Source organism: Saccoglossus kowalevskii, chromosome 7, assembly GCF_978046115.1.
Source record: "Saccoglossus kowalevskii chromosome 7, keSacKowa6.1, whole genome shotgun sequence".
Classification (NCBI taxonomy): Eukaryota; Metazoa; Hemichordata; class Enteropneusta; family Harrimaniidae; genus Saccoglossus; species Saccoglossus kowalevskii.
In genome coordinates, this window is record NC_140647.1 from 12,071,372 (window position 1) to 12,093,003 (window position 21,632).

The 21,632-nt window shown below is 34.1% G+C and overlaps 2 protein-coding genes across 2 annotated transcripts; one reads left to right on the forward strand and one right to left on the reverse strand.

The window, feature by feature from the left end:
- Window positions 1-88: 88 nt before the first annotated feature.
- LOC102802442 (proline-rich transmembrane protein 1-like) lies at window positions 89-7,018 on the reverse strand. Its single transcript, XM_006811106.3, has 4 exons — window positions 6,905-7,018; window positions 2,498-2,598; window positions 1,975-2,103; window positions 89-997 (listed from the first exon to the last, which is right to left on the reverse strand). The coding sequence occupies exons 1-4, from the start codon at window positions 6,918-6,920 to the stop codon at window positions 770-772; spliced, it is 474 nt and encodes a 157-aa protein (XP_006811169.1). The 5' UTR covers window positions 6,921-7,018; the 3' UTR covers window positions 89-769.
- Window positions 7,019-10,054: 3,036 nt separating this feature from the next.
- LOC146740245 (uncharacterized) lies at window positions 10,055-21,267 on the forward strand. The gene is made up of 7 exons (XM_085501093.1): window positions 10,055-11,011; window positions 11,483-11,538; window positions 12,840-12,924; window positions 14,866-14,998; window positions 16,594-16,733; window positions 17,937-18,114; window positions 18,887-21,267. The coding sequence occupies exons 1-7, from the start codon at window positions 10,136-10,138 to the stop codon at window positions 19,144-19,146; spliced, it is 1,728 nt and encodes a 575-aa protein (XP_085357219.1). The 5' UTR covers window positions 10,055-10,135; the 3' UTR covers window positions 19,147-21,267.
- Window positions 21,268-21,632: the final 365 nt, after the last annotated feature.

The following is a 21,632-nucleotide window of genomic DNA, read 5'->3' on the forward strand; positions in this document are numbered from 1 at the left end:
AAACACATGTGTCCATGACGACCACTAACCTTTAACTGATCACAATACTGTCTTTTACAATTCTTTTAAATTTTTCAAGCAACACTAGTTCATTTATGATATATTTTATTCAAAGATTCCAACATTACAAAGTTTACTGTAGTTAAATAAATGTGAGATTGTAAGAACAGTTATTATAGCATCAAATTTGAAAATATTATTCCCACTTTGGCACTATTTAGTCAGCTGTAGTAAATAACATGCAGCTCAAACTTGAGTCAGCTATTTAATGATGTCTTTTTCGATTCTCGATTGATTTTACTTCCAAAAAAAATATATAAAAAATATTTTCTTTACAGTTGAACTAAAGTCTGTTCTATTGTTTGTACGAATGTGAAAAATTCATTTCTGACATCATGTCGTTATAATGCTGAGGAATTATGACACAGAATATAATTTACATAATTTGGTATTCTACATGTCTGGAATGAAGTACACAGCAATACTGTTAGGTTTGACATAAATATGGTAAAAAAAAAACTTTTTACTAGAACCGTAAATGTTCTATTATATGTCTCTAGGACTGTTCTCTGATCATTTTTTTTTTCTTATCACACTCATTAACAAAAAAATGTTCTAATATCAAAATTTGTGTATTTAATAGCTTGCCTGTAACTGCACACTGTCAGGCTTGTAGCAACTTTTAAAACTGACTGTTATATGTTGACACTTGTTTTTATGAGATTTCATACAAATGCATAGTTTTGATGACATTATCACTTAAAATAGATCAGTACACACTGGTTGTGGTATTGAAGATGGATTGGTATTCAGTATTGATGATGGATTGGTATTCAGAGAACAGATATGGTATGAGAGATAAAATACCCGCACATAATATAAGAACTAACAGAAAAGAACAACAACCAATACCAATACTGATATAGGACAGGGTCTTGGCTCGCTTGGCTTGTTTCCATGCAGTCGTCATATCGTTACGAGCAAAGGCAGTGTTAGCCTGAAATGTTAAAAAATTGATACAAGTTTATAATTTGTGGGATTTCACTGGAGCCAACCTTCCATGGCTGACTTTATAAACCAATACGTGATTGTGTTAGGAAAAGCGGTATTTTATTCCAATGTACTTCACAATATACATGTAACCATCCAATTTGCAGGATTTCACTGGAGCCAAACTTTCATGGATGATAAGCGGTATTTGACCTCAGTTAAAGCGGGGGAGTTGTCACCTGCGCATGCGTCAGTTGGCCATTGTGTGTCATTGTTTACAAACAAGCGTCTACCCATGAGCCTTTGCGTTTTAGCATGTGTTATCGTCGCTTGGGACTCAATGTGAGGGTTTGCATACTATTATTCAAAAACATTGCATCTAAATATTCAGGTTTAATATGGTGTCCATTTTGTCAGTTTTGAGACTTTTTTTATCAATGGTGAAAACAGGGATTTTTTTTTGTGGTGACAACAATTACATATTATATATCAACATTTTTTTTTCTTCAATATTATTTTGTACGAGAGAATAGAACACAGACAAAATGATTGTTATCAAAATTTGACTTATAGTATGTGTCAACCTTTATTAATAAATTTGGTTACTAATAAATAGATGAACTGTGTAGCACGGTAGATCCTAAGTCGCATAGGGGCTAAAAAACCAAATAAGTTTGCTCAGAACTATTTGTTATTAATTTGTAATCATTTCTCTTCTGAGAAAACAGACAAGCTTTAAAACCCTGCCACTATGAAATTGATGCAGCCTACATTTCTAATTACCATTTCTTACTTTCAAATGTAAAAAATAAAAATTCCTATGGCGTCTTGAAGTGATGATGACATATTGGGAAAAACAAATTAATAAGTAGTACTAATCATTTTATTCGGATTTTCAGCCCTCAAGAATTTTGGGTAGATCAATATGTTAAAACAGACATACAAAATATATGCACTTCTAGAAGAAATGTATACAAGGCTTACATCAGATGCTCTGAGAATGGCAAATATACCAGTTGGCATGAAACAACACACTGTGGCAAATATAGCCAAAGGTAGGTAGTTTGGTGGTGCTGTAGAATGTCCTTTTCGTTCTACTGGAGCTGGAGCCACCTAATGAAATCAATATATACAGTGAATAATATATTAATAGTTTTAAGCGTAATAACGTCAAATGCATGCTATTTTTGAATTTTAACACCAAAAACTGACAATTGATTTGTGTATTTCAGTGGGTAAATTGTTATTGTGTAATGCATGTGCTTTGCATCTGATCTAATATTTAAATTGACAACTTGGACTATCATTCCAGTGAGTCAATATGGTGTCAGGAATTTACCAGTATAAGTTATGTCTAAATTCTGGTATTTATTTCTAGTAATTTTTACAAATGTTTGACAGATTCAATTTTAGTGTCTGAAGCAGTGACACTTTGAAAAAATTCCATTTTATAACACATTCAAATGTGACATACTGAGGGGTGAAATCAGAATGCAGTCATACATACCAGGTTTGTACAGGTATATGCAGGTGGAAAACCAGCCATCTTTGCATCAGTTTGTGTACTGTGATTAGATAAAGGCACCTCAGCACTTTTAATATCAGTGTCTGTATAATATTGATTATCATGGAAATTATACAAATATTCAAAGATGAATATAGATATTAAATTTTGAAACTGATGATGCCAAAATTACAATAACATAAAACTTGTCAACCCATGTCAACAAGTAAAATGTCTAGCCCAGGTATTGACAATCCGCTCTGCTAGGATTGCCCTTAAAATCACTTTTGTGTGTACCTGTGTCTTTTGGCGTTACGTCCCGCTAGGATTGCCATTAAAATCACTTTTCTGTGTGTGGGGTGGGGGGTGTGATTTGTTTGTGTATTCACGTATTAACTTTTCTGTGATTTTTTCGGCTGGACCAAATTGGTTCAAACTCGGCAGGCTGGCCACACCTTTACTCTAGTTAGGTGGTAAAATCTGAAGAAAAAAAAATGATTTTTGGATAACTTTGCGCCAAATGTATCTCCTACAAATGTTGGAGTAAAAACCTTGGATACATCTCATTCTACTTGGCTTGAGTTTGGGCCCAAAGTTCCTATTTGTTTTTGTTTTTTTGATATATTTTTTTCGTGAATGAGAAATTTGACCCAAAATTTGGGGTAACTTTTCACCAGCAAACTGCCTTTTAACCTTTCTGTGATTTTTTTTTCGCCTGAGCCGATTTGGCTCTAACGTTGCCGTAAAAACCCAGGACATATCTCATTCTATTTAGCTTGAGTGTGGGCCTAAAGTTACTATTTGTTTTTTGGATATCTTTTTTCATTGCTGGGAAATTCGACCTCAAAGTTTGGGCAACCTTATAGCTGCGTGTTGTGCTCTACCATAGCAACAGTCGAACACATGTTGTTTGTGTTTTGAGCAGAGTTGATCGATTGCCAATCAGTCTACCGACGTGTGTGTGTGTGTGATTCCCAGTGTCTTCACGTAATAATTAGTTGCCATAGTAACAGCTAAAAAACTGATTTCAGTAGTATCTCTTCCTACAAATCTAAGAATAAAAACTTCGGACGTAGCTTTTTCTACTAGGCTTGAATTTGGGCACAAAGTTACCACCGGCGCCGACATAGTTGCACTGTACCAACGTCAACTTTGAACTTTGATTTAACTGTAAACGTTGCGTTCAATCAAAGAATCTAGAAATTTCAATCGCAAAACGGTTGGAAATAAAAAGTTTAAAATTCTGATCAAAATCTAGGTTAGAGCATAGACCTAACAGAGGGTATATGGTTAAAGGGTCAACTTGCGTGAATGTAATAACAATAAGTTTTAATAATAATAACTGTTATTACTCAACAATTACCATCTGTGGGTAACGTATTGTAAGAAAAACACAACAATAAAGAGAAAATTACAATAATAATACTATAAAGAAAAAAATACAAAAAAAAACATTATTTTTTGTATAATGTTTATTTTAGGTATTTAACTAGTGGAAAACTGTTGTTGCATATGTTTATAAAATTGTTTATTCTATTCTGTTTATTTATTATGTTACATTCTATAAACAGAAATTTTCGTTCTTTCTTATAGCGCTCACAGTCTAAAACAACATGGATTTCATTTTTCACTTTTTTATCATTACATTTTGTACATATTCTATCTTTTTCTTCCACTTTTGGCTTCCTTCTTCGTCCTAATTCAATTTCTAGATTATGGTCACTTATTCTGAATTTTGTTAATATTTAATCTCGTGCTGAAGTCCTTTATTTCCTCTAGGTATTTTTCAGTTTTAAATATTGTTTTGAATAAACTGTATGTTCGTAATTTATTTCCCTCATTTTGATTGTTACTACCGGTACAACTAACTATTTGATTTTTCCAGGTCTGTTTATATTCATTTGATAGTTTACTTTCGATATTTTTTGAGAACTGATTGATGTTTTTTATCTCATATTCACCTTTAGTTTTATTAAATTGGTTCTCCCCCAAGATATGTTCAATCTTCTTTTTCTAGTTTGTATTGTTTTTAATGTTTTCTTTTAATGCACCATGTAGTATATGATTCACTGGCAGTGTGTTTAGTCTATACCAGTATTTGATTTGAGCTTTTTCTGCTTTGATCCTTATTGGGAGTCTATCAATTTCACCCTGAATACCCCTGATTAGGGCTACTTTACTTACACCTAATATAAAACGATAAAAGTAATTACAAATTTGTTCTAAGCTGTTATTGTCCTTTATTTCATGGGCCCAGATTTCCGATCCATACATTAATATTGGAGATATTAACTGATCAAATATTTTTAGACTCAGTGATACTTAAATATTTTTCTGACTTAGGATTGTTTGTCGTATATTAACTAATGCTTTCATTGCTTTGTTTTTGAGCATCACACGGTTTAGTTTATATTTGCCATTTGGAGTAAATACTGTACCTAGGTAGCAAAATTCTCTAACTTCTTGATTCTTAAATTTTAGATTTACATTTTTTATCAACCTGTTACTTGTGTTAAAAACCATTGCTTTTGTCCTTTTTATATTTACAGTCATGCGCCATTTTTCACAATATTGATTTAATTTATTCATGCAGTTTTGAAGACCTTCCATACTCTCAGATATAAGCACTAGGTCATCTGCATATTGAATACAGTTTATTTTATTATCACCAAGCATGACTGGTTTACCAATATCGGCACCAAATATTTATGGGAGATCATTTCAAAAAATATTAAATATAACAACCAAAGACGCTAGTAATAAATTGAAGCTCAGACTAGTAATACAAGTTTATTATGTGTATTACTAGTCTGAGATTGAAGTGACTTCAGAAGACTGAATGTCCTTTGTGAACTTCATATATGAGGCCCCGGATTTAGTTATAAACCGACGTCAGCTTCACATTCATGTTCTACCATGGCAACAGCCAAAAACATGTTTAGTCAGGAGTCAGATTTGAGTGTAAAACTAATAAGGTCTGCGTGAAAATTAACTAATTATGCAAATTAGATTATTAATATGCACAAATATTTACCTCAAAAAAATAGGTCTCCGCATAGTTTGAGAGCATATATGTGCCAAGTTTCATTGAAATGCGATGATTAGTACTCAAGATATCAGTGGACAATTGACTCGTTATGCAAATTAAGTAATTAATATGCAAGGATTTTTACCAAAACCTGCATCAAGTTTCATCAAAAACCAAAAAGTGGTTTATGAGATATCAGTGAAACGGACACACACACACATACATACAGACAGACAGACTAACTGCAAAGACTACTATTGTGTGCTTCACATTTAGTTTCTAGGAAAAATATAACAAAATCGGATTTGGAATTAATATATCCATTCTTTTTTATTTGTTCTCTGGTGTAGATTAATGTCCCAAATATCAGGGAATTTACTTTGCTGCTTTGCTAACCGCATTGCTATACATGGAGCATTATTGCTTTTCAATTAAAGCAGGGGGTCTTCACCTGCGCACGCGCGGGAATTGAGTTCCAATCGACGATAACAACGCAAAGGCTCATGGATAGACGCTTGTTTATAAACAATGACACGCTATGGTCATCTGACGCATGCGTATGTGACGACTCCCCTGCTTTAATCAAACTAAAACAACTTATATAATCAGATGCAACAATGTTTCAATATCCCAGACCATGGAACTATAAACCCCCAGACTAAGCTGAGTCCAAATTTCTCTGAGTAAATCACAAGTTATCTTCTCGAACTACAGAAACACTACACAGATTACACACATACAAAAAAATGCATCTAACATCAGTGAATTATAATTTCTCGCTTTTCTCCAGTTGTTCGCGTCTTTTACATAACATTCGTACATTCAATCTGTTAGAAAGCATAAACCTCGGTGGGATATCCCTTTCAGTGTGGGATTAATAATGTAGCTTGCACAGTTAAGTTGGGTGTACATTCGCAACAGTTTGTAGTGTGGAAAAAGGAAAAAAACCACGTGATCTGCAATCTGTAAAATAAAATGCATTTGACCAGTTCGCTGACCCTGGAATGATAATGGATCTGGGTATCGTGGCGCCTCATATTCTCTGGATGTGGATACATTTTTCAATATTTTGTTTTTAATAGTCTGATTTTCTAATTCTAGTAATTTATAAGTAATAACTTTTGTATGTATAGCAATGTTGTTAAAACAGTGATGTAAATTGCAACATTGCCCAGCCGATTATTCACGCGATGACAGTCAAGCCGATGTAAATTCACTTTTGCTTTTGCCTTTACAGAAGAAGAAAATCAAAAGTAGTTTGATTTTATGCTTTCGCACCGTAGTGGCTAGATCATGTCTCAAAGTTCGTGCCAAGATTAGATCGACTTGGCACAGTCAGATGTAAGATTCTTTCTAAATGATGATCAAAGACCAGAATTTACCTTGCTTTTCTGTCATTGTCAACACCAATTACTAAGCGAAACCAACAACAACAAAGAAGTAACCACTTTTATGACGCAGCGTAATTTCAGTGTACTGTACTAGAAGAACGGTTATGAAACTCTATTGTTAAATATGCTAATTACCCATTGACTTCTCTTTGATTCGTATTCAACCACTATGACGCCATCGCTTACTAGTACTAGTATATTGCTATCTCCGTTCGTTTTTCATGGGCGTCTACTACTAGGAATTTGAAAAATAGAGCTCATTAAGCCGAAAGATCAACGTAGAAGCATCACCGAATTCGGTGCGAATGTTGTGTGATACTCAAGGTTTCGTTGTTCGCGAAAACAATAAAATACCGATAGTTTATTTTTACGTTTTTTCCATTCTTTTTGATTTGTTTTCTGGTGTAGATTAATGCCCCAAATGTCAGGGAATTTACTTTGTCGTGCTTTTTTAATTTTTGTAAAATTTGTATGTTTTATATATGTGTTTTAGCAGTTAGTGTCACCGTTTTTATTCCTTCTGAGGAATGTTAAGTGTTTAAATAAACTATCTGTGTTTTGTTGACAGATTTGCCATCTGTGAATCGAAATTGACTATGGCATTCTGTACCCCAAAAACTCTGTCTGCTAATGTTCCAAAATGTTAGTATTTGTTACTACATTAATGTTCGGGTATTTTAATGTGGAACTGCGATTATCACTAATACGCTCGATAACTAATTTATTATTTTGGCACCAACCAAAGTTGGCTGCTGATTACTAGTATTTTTAAAGCGAAGTTTGTTTCTGGAGTTTGGATTGTTTAGTTGTTGGGCATTAAAAACGCCGGGGATACAATTGAAGTAAACAAATACAGACCCACCAGAAAGTATTCAACCCGCCACACTACACATAGTTACTTTAAAATATTTTATTATAGCTGTAATTAATTTTTGCTTAATATATTTTTGTGTGGAGTTTATTTTCACTGATTTTTGATGAGTTTATGTAAAATATGGGACAGGATAAATTCGCTGGATGTTATTTTCAATGAATCATGCGATTAGCAAATTAACTCAATAACTGTTAGAATAAATATATTTATATATCGAATAATATATCGTCGTTTTTGCAAACAATAAAAACAAAAAATTTCAACTGTCATGCAAAATTGAATAAAACGGCACATAAATGGCGACACAAGTCCTGAATTTTGCATGAATTAATAAACGCTTAATAATTGTAATTATTAACTATTGCATATTTTTTTCGAATACGACTAGTATATCATCCAGCCCCATAGTTTATAATGGTCAGCCCTAAACAGCGCCATCCGAGTCGGAAGAAGTGTCTCAGCTAGTGCATCATCGACAACTCTGACGCAAATATATGGCACGCCAAAACTGTCTTATGTGGATATATATCATTATACACTGCATACTCGTTATTATACAGTGGATAGTCTATATTATACACTGCATACTCGTTATTATATACTGCATACTCGTTATTATACACTGCATACTCGTTATTATACACTGCATACTCGTTATTATACAGTGTATAGTCTATATTATACGTTGCTTACTTGTTAATATACAGTGCATACTCGTTGTTATACACTGCATACTCGTTATTATACAGTGCTTACTCGTTATTATACACTGCATACTCGTTATTATACGGTTCATACTCGTTATTATACACTGCATACTCGTTATTATACAGTGTATACTCGTTATTATACACTGCATACTCGTTATTATACACTGCATACTCGTTATTATACAGTGTATAGTCTATATTATACGGTGCTTACTCGTTATTATACATTGCATACTCGTTATTATACAGTGCATACACGTTATTATACAGTGCATATTCGTTATTATACACTGTATACTCGTTATTATACACTGTATACTCGTTGTTATACATTGCATACTCGTTATTACAAACTGCAAACTCGTTATTATACGGTTCATACTCGTTATTATACACAGCATACTCGTTATTATACGGTTCATACTCGTTATTATACACTGCATACTCGTTATTATACACTGCATACTCGTTATTATACAGTGTATAGTCTATATTATACGGTGCTTACTCGTTATTATACATTGCATACTCGTTATTATACAGTGCATACACGTTATTATACAGTGCATATTCGTTATTATACACTGTATACTCGTTATTATACACTGTATACTCGTTGTTATACATTGCATACTCGTTATTATACAGTGTATAGTCTATATTATACGGTGCTTACTCGTTATTATACATTGCATACTCGTTATTATACAGTGCATACACGTTATTATACAGTGCATATTCGTTATTATACACTGTATACTCGTTATTATACACTGTATACTCGTTGTTATACATTGCATACTCGTTATTACAAACTGCAAACTCGTTATTATACGGTTCATACTCGTTATTATACACAGCATACTCGTTATTATACGGTTCATACTCGTTATTATACACAGCATACTCGTTATTATACAGTGCATACACGTTATTATACGGTTCATACTCGTTATTATACACAGCATACTCGTTATTATACAGTGCATACACGTTATTATACATTGCATACTCGTTATTATACACTGCATATACTCGTTATTACAAACTGCAAACCTGTTATCATACACTGTATACTCGTTATTATACACTGCATACTCGTTATTATATACTGTATACTCGTTATTATACACTGTATACTCGTTATTATACACTGCATACTCGTTATTATACACTGCATACTCGTTATTATACACTGTATACTCGTTATTATACACAGCATACTCGTTATTATACAGTGCATACACGTTATTATACGGTTCATACTCGTTATTATACACAGCATACTCGTTATTATACAGTGCATACACGTTATTATACATTGCTTACTCGTTATTATACACTACATACTCGTTATTACAAACTGCAAACCTGTTATTATACACTGTATACTCGTTATTATACACTGCATACTCGTTATTACAAACTGCAAACCTGTTATTATACACTGCATACTCGTTATTATACACTGCATACTCGTTATTATATACTGTATACTCGTTATTATACACTGCATACTCGTTATTATATACTGCATACTCGTTATTATACACTGCTTACTCGTTACTATACACATCATCCCAAAATGCAATTCGGTTTGTAATCCAACACAGAGGGCGTTTACACGTGATTTCTAAAATGTCGGCGGCACAAGTAGATTACCGAGATCGTGATCGAGAGATTGAAACTGTTATGCTGAGGCTGGGATTAGGAAACCTAACACAGCGTTTCAGGGATGAACGGATAGATATACACACCGTGCCAAATTTAACTGATGGTCAGTTAATTCGACTTGGGGTGAGTAAGATGGGCGATCAGGTTCGGTTACGTGAGATGGTAAGCGAAATTGTCAACAAAAAAGACGACATACCGAGCACCAGTGCACGTCGACATGGCGCTGCTGAAATTGCACTAGAGCGTGCATCCTTATTCTCGCCAAGTACCTCTTCCTCCTCGGGGTCATCTAACGCCCGTGGCCAGAAAAGGAAACGCGTCCAATCCAGTGCCGCTCGTCGTAGAACGTGGACTAGTCACCTCATTTGCCTTGCAAGTAGGACGTCGTCAAGAGCCCCGTCAGTAACTGAAAGGCAAGTACTTCACAGAGCGGGATTGGGATCGAAAAAAATACAGTTTTTGGCCGATGATGATGAAGAAAGTGTAATACAAAAAATATCGGACGAGTCTGAAGGTTTCCCGCAATTACGTAACTGTGGTGGATTCGAACTGATGCAGTGTTTACCGCATTGTCGTGAGTTGACGTTAGTCAGCTGTCGATCGTGGTCTGTCAGTGAATTAAAGGCGCACATGGGATCCCAAGCAAAAATCTACATTCGACCAATCCAAACGACACTTAGCACGGAACCAATTGAACAACAAGCAGAAGGTTCGTCCTTAAAAGAAATATGTAGAGGTTGCAATCAAGAAGTCCTTGTCCGGGAATTACGTGATCATCTCTGGACGTGTTCCTCTGTATTTGATGACAGTGAAGATGAAAATATCACAACTATGACTTTGGTAAGTTTCAATATTAAGGTGTCGGTAATTCAGTTTTCAGACAGAATGTATGAATGACTTGAAGTCGTATTCTTAATAGGATCTTAACTAAATGAGGTACAATAAAGTATAAAAAATACAATAAATATTATTAGCAACAAGTAGACAGCAACAATAAACAAAAGAATATGAAATCACTGAAAAGCAGGTAAAGTAAATAAAATATTAATCTATGTTTTCTGGGCAGCTGGTTTCTTTGATTAGAATGCATGTAGTGCAAAATGTGAATTTTGTAAACATCCGAAAAACACAGCAGTATTTTTTATTCCCGAGCACACATAACATAAACAGTGAAACATTAAATGTGACATTTTGATTCCACTACATCACATGTATATTTAATAATCATTACATAGTGTGATTGCCATGGTAATAGTATGGCATCTCCTTGTACATGTTAACATACTAAATGTATGTATTTCTCATTTATAGACAAATGAAAATATACCCTTGGTATCTGCCGTACAAGAAGACGTCGTTATTAATGAGTAAGTGATTCTTAGACATAGACCTACATACAAAATTCTCTCATCTGCTCGCCATTCTAACAGTCTGAGTGATATGATTTGCTTTGCAATCACATGGCCATGGTGCATATCGTTCCCAGTTGTGGCATTATCGTGAAAGATCACTGCTGATATGGTACGGTAAACGTCACGATATTCACGTTAAAAGTCATAGTTTTATGTGTGTTCGAACCGCACGCTGTTTATTTTGGAAAGACGTCTAAAAGAAGGGTAATATTCAGCCGATTATCAAAAAACATCGGTGGCCGCAGAGAAGTTCCGTAAAAATATAATTTCTCTGTCCTTTTGACACTCAACGTTGGTCATGTGATAAAAAGGTTATCACTTGATATCCTTTGTTCGTAGAGCTGGTTGATACTCGTGGCGTCATGGGCTGTATTATCTACCCCATGACGTCACTCGTATCAACCAGCTCTATTCACAAGTGATATCAGGTCATAACCTCATAATATCAAGGATTTATAGGAGAGGATATGTAATACTGGTGTGATGTGCGATAAAGATACAAATATAATCACAAAATCGAAAGACATACATTCATTTCCTGAATGAGTCTGTGAAAGATATGGTTCGTGTTATGGCGATAACCTTACTCATGTATGCTATCAAACATTTCCAAGCATTGTACAGTCTCTCGTTTGTTTTGTTTTTTGGTATTTTTTCAATAAAATGATATACTAAAAATATTATGTGTGTTAATGGTGAAAGCCGGGTTACCGCATAATGGTTACCGCAAAACATACAAGAGACTTTTGTCCCTTGTAGACGCCCTCTAGCAATACCGGTGATGATTGTCACCGGTCTGGGGTTCATTCCGTGATGCAATGATTAACAGGCTTATTAATATTCCACTAACGACAAAATTGGAGTTCAATTTTCATAAACAAACTTCTGTCTTGATTCTGTTACAACCAGGGGCATCTACTAGGGACACAAGTCTTTTGTTTGTTTCGTGGTAACCCGTCTTTCGCCCTTTACTCACTCGCATAATTTTTTTTAAATATTTGATTTTATTGAAAACATACCAACAAACAAACTAGAGTGTATGCAAGTCTATACAAATCCTTGATATATCACATATCACAATTATTTTGAGTTGCACACCATGAACTTATAAATCATTGGTAAAATGTATTTATGAAGTCCCTTTTGGCAATTTCTATTTGCAGATTTTCATTACATTTTGTTATTGAAAAGATTCAGTTTCTGTTCAAATTTTTTTAAATATATATACAAATGGCCATAAATAATTTATTCTTCAGGACAAGTGATAACGGGACACATGATAATATAGTACATGTAGTTGAATCGGACATTCAAAATATAAGAGAAGACGTCATTAACCCTGTAAGTATGTTTTTAGTGTTAATGAAATTTCTCATTTTTTAGAACATGTTATAATTATGTACCAGACCTTCCTGATATGATCACAAGTGATTCCATTCAAAATGATTTTGTAGTTGATAATGAGGGATCCCTACAGGGACATGTACTTTAGACATTAATTGTGTACAGATTTAGCACATAACACCAACAGATATATGATACATAATGATATATTTTAAGTCATTAATTCAAAAGTAGGCTTCAACCTTTAACATGAAAATATCACATACTTCAGTAGTCAGTATCCAGAATAATAAAAGACTTGACACTGTTAAACATGTTAGGGCTGACTATATTTACAGATGATTGCAGTAGAAGATTCATCTACTGTAGATGAAACTGTACAACTGACAGTGCAATATTGCTTACAAAATAATGTAAGAGATCCAGTAGAAATACTAAGGTTTTACCAGTCCAAAATAATGCTGGGAAGAAGCTTAGAAATACAAACAATGGATCAGTGTGATGAAGAAGATACATCTATTATCTGTGTCGATAGAGTTTCATTAAAAGAAACTGGAATGTCTGAGATCAGTCAGCTAGATATAAACGAGCTAAGAACTACACTAGAGGTGGAATTTTATGGAGAGGTAAATTTGTTTTAGTGTTTTAGTCCCACCAGATGATAGTCTGAAACAATAGGGGGCATTTCTGTATAAGGTTACTTAGTTAGGTGTGCATGGCATCATTCACCCTGGAGAGCCACCTCAGTCACAAAGTTGCTAGTCAGCCACCTGTCGCTTTACTGAAGATTCAATGATTTTTAATACCACATCTCCTCCCAATAGAAGCAGACATAAACTAGAGATATTATTCACTATATTGTTATTCGAAAGTATAACTTATTAGTCCCCGTCGGACGAAGTCTGAAATGGGGACTTTTAGTTTGACCTCAGTGCGTGCGTCCGTCCGAACCCGTATCTTGCACATGCCTGGACCGATCTTGTTCAAATTTCATACACACCTCATACTACTTGGGATACATATACACATACATTTGTTTGTGATCTGATTCAAGATGGCCGACTGGTGCCCATTTTAGTGTTAAAAATGTGTCAAAATCCACTATTTTGGCCATTTCGGAATCGAGTCTCGGTCGTGCATGTACGGATTACGTTCAAACTTGGTACATACATTGATCAAAATGGGGTCTTGGTACACATCCTTTTTTTTTTTCTCCCATGTGCGAAGCACACAATGGGAGTCTTTGCGGTTACCCTGTCTGTATGTATGCATGTTAATAATCTAATTTGCATAAAAATTAGGTAAATTTAGGCTATTTTGGTGATATCTTAAGAACCATTCAACGTATTTCAATAAAATTTGGTACATAGATGCATTGGGGTGATGTACTTACCTGATTATGTTATAGTGGAAATCAATCCTAATTATCTAATTTGCATGATTAGTCAAATTGTAGGTATTTCGGTGATATCTCATGAACCGTCAACTTCAACGCTGTTTCTGGTTCTCACAGAGCACACAGGAGTTTTTTCTTAGCTTTCTTCGATTTGCAGGTTGGATTCAAAATGGCCGTCATTCAAGATGGCCAAATGGCATGCTAAAACTTGGTCAAAATCTGCTGTTTTGGCTATTTCAGAACTTGGTGCATGTCCTTTTTTTGCAGGTTGGATTCAAAATATCACAATTCAACCAAAAGCACACCTTACTGATTACCAGCAGTGAAAAATCACTGCATTCCTCTAATACTACTGATCAGCTTTGCCATTAAAATCACAACGGGACTATGCATCTTTGATGCTTGTTTTGACAATTATAATACATATAATGTATTTATGCTTGATATATGTTAGCACAATACCAGTAAACACTGATTAGCATATTCCTCTATTCTTTAACATTAATAGCCTAAATATTGCTTTTTACTTTCATTACATTCAGAAAGCCAAGGATTATGGAGGTCCTAGGAAGGAATTTTTTGCTATCATTTTAAGAGAGATTAAAGAGACCTACTTTGATAATGGGAAGAAGATGTATATGTCCAGTGATTATATGACTATTGGTGTAATCATGGGTATGTTTATTCTTAATCTACTTGTGTCATATGATTGTCACTTTTGTCTCACGTGTGCGATGCACAAAAAGGGAGTCTTTGTGGTTACCATGTCTGTCTGTCTGTCTGTCTGTCTGCTTCAAGAGCCAACGGCAGTGTTATTGTGTTTCTTGATTCTTTGAGCTCTGTCGAGCAAGTTTGTGCTGCCAGTATTACTGACATTGGAGATATTCTCGTTCATGTTGAACCTTTGACTAAACCAGCTACTAAGGTTATTTTGTCAGGAGTTCCTCCCTTCATTCCTAACAGCTTGATAGAATCGCAACTAAAAATATATGGTAAAATTGTTAGTTCAATTTGAATGATACCACTTAGATGTAAAAAACCTGTATTTATGGATGATGAATGGTTTGGATTTCAATGAAACTTGGTATGTAGATGGTCTGGGATAATGGGCAGATCAGATTCAGTTTTTGGTTAGCCTAATTGTAGCCACTATGCTGATATCTAGTGAACCATTCAACATATTTCAATGAGACCTGGTACACATGAAATGATGCACATACCTAATCAGGTTATTTCGGTGCTGTTATAGTGGCAATCTATACAAATTATCTAATTTGCATACTAATCAACCAATTTGTAGCTATTTCAGTGATATCTCATGAACGTTTCTAGATATTTTTAACTAATTTACAGCTGTTTCACTGGTATCTATAGAACCGTTCAACATATTTCAATGAAACTTGGTAAACAAATGCATTGGATGTAATACATAGACATTATTAGATGATAGTGGGAATTTGTGCATTTTAATTATCTAAGTTGTCATATATCAATTGTTAAAAAGTACACTCATAGTTATTCAAAGATTTATGCGCTCATGGGTATGTAGGGTGATATGTAGTGTTTTCCATTTGTGCTGTCAAACATTACTGTTTCTGATTCTCACAAGCACACAGGAGTTCTTTCTAAGCTTTCTTTGATTGATATTTTAAACTTCTTGAAAACTACAGCAAAATCCCATTTAGGCTTCATTACATTCAGACTTAGTACATACATAGAATATCATGGGAATGTTTATGAATTGCTCTATCACTTGATTAATAATTTACATACTCAGTTACCATGGAAAAATAACTGATGACCACTCATTTTATTGCAATTTTCTGAATATACTAACAGCTAATGCATGTATTTTCTCAACTTTTGGTGACTTGCAGTTCAATTGTATATAAAGGTAGAAGTCAGGTACACATCAATTTTGAAAAAGTTGGTCATAAATAGTATTATGTTTTTGGCTTATTATGTAAAATCATTTAAAATACATTTCCATGATAACACAAAACAGCGTTTTTTCATGTGTATAGTATTTTGAGCAAATTGACCTAACATCTTTCAAAAATTGCTATTTTTAGAATAATTCCATGTTCTTCAGTGCAAAAAGAAGAACATGGTCTTTACCCAATACGTTTGTTTTTGTCTTCACTCATTTGATATCTGATTTTTTGATTGATTTTATTGCTAGTAAATTCTGGGTATTTTCATTTATGAGTAGCCGCCTATATTAAACTCAAGTAAATCATGTACTAATTATTGTTTGTATTCTGGTATAGCTCTCAGTATGTTGCAAAATGGACAATTACCGCAGTTTCTTTCTGAAGATATAAGACAAGAACTATTTATGGATACAGATTCCTCTTGTCCATGTATTCAACAATTAAAGCAAGGACTGGACAAATTGGGAATATATCAGGTATAATTAAACTAACGTATAGTTGTTATACATAGTATTTGCCCTGAATGGAAATGTATTTGTTTCCAGTTTTCATTCTAGATACCAGATCGATTCAAAATCTGTGACATGTATCATGTAACATACATGTGCTGTAAACTTACATTAAATTGAATTGTATAGTGGCTATGTCATGACTTGTTAGTCCCCGTTCGGACATAGTCCGTAAACGGGGACTTATGGATTGTGCTCTGTGCGTGCGTCTGTGTGTCCGTCCTCGCCTGTATCTCGAACATGCATGGACCGATCAAGTTCAAACTTCACTCATACTTTACACGTTATATGGGACGTATGCACATGCATTTGTTTCATGATCCGATTAATGATAGCCGAATGGCGGCCATTTTAAGGCCGAAAATGCATCAAAATCGCACATTTTCACCATTCCGGAAACGGATTTCAGGCATGCATAAACAGATTTTGTTCAAATTTGGTACATACATTAAACATAATAGGACCTTGATGCATGTCATATTTTTTGCGTGGATCGGGTTCAAAATGACCGAATTCAGTTCTGGATCCATATCTGCAACATCAATCAAGTTCAAACTTCACACACATACATCTTGTCGTGCATATGCTTAATATTCATTTAGATCATGATTCTAATTTTTGTCAAAAAATGGTTTATATGTTTCTTAAACATAATTTTGGTGTCATAGTGAGATCACTAATTTGCATATCTTGAACAACTGATACTTTGTTGCTACAGTGTTGCAAAGCCCATTACTTACTTGCAACAACTTTCTCACAATGCATTAGTAAGGTCAGGAAGATAAAATAGGACATGGTGGGTACACATGTGCATATCTGGCTGTGTATGTTTTCAACTTTTGCACTCTTTGATTTAGAGTGCATTTATGACATTTATGCTGCACATGCCTTTAAGTAATACATTAATCAAAATTGGTTACAAAACCCATTCTATTTGGTGAACAAGTATAATTGCACTTGCAGTGTGCTTTAGTTGGGAAGAATTACTGCACTGCTTGGCTGCATACTAAAGCAACAAACGGGTGACTGGACATGACATTCACACTGTTTTTGTTCAAAGCACAAAGACTTGATACCATTTTGTTAATGTCCTCAATGCCAGTATCACCCAGAATTTGAAGGAGGACGTGTCATTGACAATGACTTGTTTCTTTATTTTCTTTTTTTCAGTTATGTATTAAGCTGCCGACCATGCAACATTTATTTATCCACAATCCGTCTAGTGCATTGACCTTCCCAAAACTAAAATTGCTGTTGGTCCCTGAATTCAGTGAAGTTGGGTCAAATAAAAGGCGATTTGAAGGGGAAGTGTATGCTGTCTTCATTAAATATTTGCGTGAACTTGCAAGTAAGTATCCAACAATCCACCATAGCTAAGCTTTAGAGCTAAGGAGAAAAATTGTGCACACATTGGGACTACCATGTGTGTGGTGGAGGGAAGGGGGGCACTGATAACTGACAACTTGCATGATTATTATTAATTGATTTTAATTTTTTGGACATTTATGTTCATTATCTTCAGCACGGCGCTCGTTCTAAGCCTTTTTTGATCTTGGGTCTTATTACTGCTATAATATTTAGCTTCTGGAATGAGCTTTAAACCATAGCTTTGAGTGTAACAGGAAAATTTGGTGATCAGATTTCAGTATGAAAATCACACCTAATGTTAACACATCTGGTTGGAATAATGGATTGTATTATCAGAATGCATAGAGGACTGTTTATTTCTGTTGCATACATTCATGAATATTTGTAGAATATGATTTTGGCATTAGACTATTAGTTGAACAAGATTAAAGTGTAATTTTCATCTAAAAGTGGACGAGAAAACAAGATACAATTCTTCTAAATGACTGTCAATCATATAGATTTATTCAAATCAAAGTGTTACAAATATGTCCGTTCAAGGTAGAGATAATGTGTACATAATATGCTAAAACATACAATGTAGGATTGGCAGTAACTTTTGAATACATAATGAGCAGTGGGCTGTTCATTCAAATGACATTTCCATGATTCAATGGTGCAATCCCAGGAACTGCAGAAATGTGCTTAATGTATCATTACAGTTTCCTGCATACTCAATAATTTGCTAGTAACAACTTTTTTCTGTTGTTTAGGTAATAGAAGAGATCATGTTACTTTGGAGGATGTTCTGTCATTTGCAACAGGATCAGTTCAAGAGCCAGTTTTGGGTTTTGGCACACATCCTTCGATAGAATTTGTTGAATATAAAGAGTCCTTCCTACCTGAGGCAGATACATGCATTAATAAACTTAAATTACCAATACCTAGTATTGAACATGAGTTGTTATCAACTGAACAAATGCATACTTTATATGACTATGCATTTACAAGTAAATTCTATGGTAACATATGATTTTAATACATATATGAGAGTTTCCCATTAATGTGTTGTCAAAAAGTTATCCCTAATGGATATACAAATGACAATTGTGCATACATCATATCACTATGTTTATTACTGGTACATACAAAATATCCTAAACATCTTTTTGTATTTAAAGTTGTTTATAAATTGTACCATTCTTAAACCTCTATTGGGGTCTTGGGACTTTCAGCACTTCCAAAACACAATCATTTGAATAAGTGTTTGATTTTAATTTGCTAAGACGATTGAATTGGGTTCTACGGGATGGTTTTGCTGGTGCATTCTCATTTTGTTCTTTCAATGTACCCACATTCAGGCCATCAAGTATTTCACATAATAGTCTCATGATCCCAACAAAGCTACATGAATGCTCTCAAGTTCAAATTTAACTGTTAGACTTTGTATGGTAATCCAGGCTGCCAAAAAATTGTTCCACTTGTTCACTACTGCTAAAATTTCTTTAATTAACATTTATGCATCAAGATGCTGAACTCTTCACTTTGAACATATATGTACATTTCTTTTGAATTTCAGCAAAAAATAAAAAAATATTTACTCTTAAATTCTAACATCCTCATCTAAATTTTCATTAAACAAATGGAGAAAGTTAGCTTATAGTTTGTGGATTGTTATAGTTAGTCCCCGTTCGGACGAAGTCCGAAAACGGGGACTATTAATTTGGGTTAGTTTCGTCCATCCGTACGTACGTCCGAGGCTATATCTCGGACACCCATTGACGGATTTCATTCAAACTTTACATGAAAATAATTCATAATGTCTTACATATGCGCGTCAAGTTACTTTATGATCGGAGCAAAAATGGCCAACTGGTGGCCATTTTGGATGTAAAATTTGCTATTTCTGATACCTAAACGTGTCCGCAGATGACTGGGCCGATTTGGATCAAAGTTTGTATGATGATCATACATATTGGGTTGTAGGTGCACAACATTTTTTTTCGTGATTCGAACAAATATAGCCGACTGGCGGCCATCTTGTTTTTCATGGTACCTATGCTACTTTATCTTGAATGCCATGAACGTTTCTGTTTAAATTTTGTACAAAGATAGTATACCAAGAGATACAACTACACCATCATTATTTTTGTGATTGGATTCAATATGGCTGACCGATGCCCAAATTTCATGTAAAAGTGCTAAATCATCATTTTTACATGTTTGGAGCTGTTTCTCAGAGATGACTAGGCCGATATGAATCAAAGTTGGTATGATGATCATACATATTGGGTTGTAGGTGCACATCATTTTTTTTCGTGATTCGAACATATATAGCCAACTGACGGCCATCTTGTTTTTCATGGTACCCATGCTACTTTATCTTGAATGCAATAAACATTTCTCTTTAAATTTTGTACAAAGACAGTATACCAATAGATAAATCAACATGAACATTATTTTTGTAATTTGATTCAATGTGACTGCCCAATGTCCAATTCTCGCGTAAAAGCACTAAATCGTATTTTTTTACAAATCCATCTCCTATTAATGGTTTCAATCTAATCTCAATGACTTCATTAGCATCAAATTGATATGTCAGATCAAAAAATTCTGGACGGGGAGTGTGTCATTAACAATGACTTGTTTAAGATGTTTTTTGTCAATGCACACTAATTCACTCCAAAAACACAATTACATTATTATAATTGAAATGTTTGTATTGAATAAAACCATTGGTTGATTTTCCTAAGCATACCCATATGTTGTCCATAGATTTTAGGTACTAAATCCAATACATTCCCTCAACAATGTAGAGTGTTATATGTAGAACTTAAAATGTTCACACAAATATTTTTGCATACATTTTGCACAATTGAATTGTTGTTTATTGCATTACAATAACCGTCTAGTATCATAAAACTTCAAGGAATCACAAGCATATTTAGAATCCTAACGCACATTGAAAAAGTGGGGTGCATTTTGTAAAACCTGATTTTCAAGCCAATTTTATTTTCTGAAAATTACATGAAATTGCGTGAATAATTTGTATTTCTACAGTATATGAATGTAATAGAACATTTTAGTTTAGTTTAGTTTAGTTTGACATTTCTGTTTTGGGTTATACAATAAAGTATATTATGTTGACATAAAATGTAGCAGCAATTTTCATTCAAGCCCATTTAGCAAAGCTATTATGCATGATTGTGTTACGAATTACAGTTTACAATCTTACTTCGCCCTGAATGAATACATTTTTTTTCATTTAACCATTATAGAACATGTTAAAATGCATTTGTATTAAATTGCATTCATTGCATTATACCTTTTGCTGTCCACATACATGGTCTTGGAGCAAGAGGAATCTGTTATACACAGACTTTAAACACCTGTACCTCAGACATACCTGGACCGATCAAGTTCAAACATCATACACATATACAACTTTGGATACGCATGTAAATTTTTTACATGGTAAAATTCAAGATGGTCGAATGGCAGCCATTTTAAAACAAAACA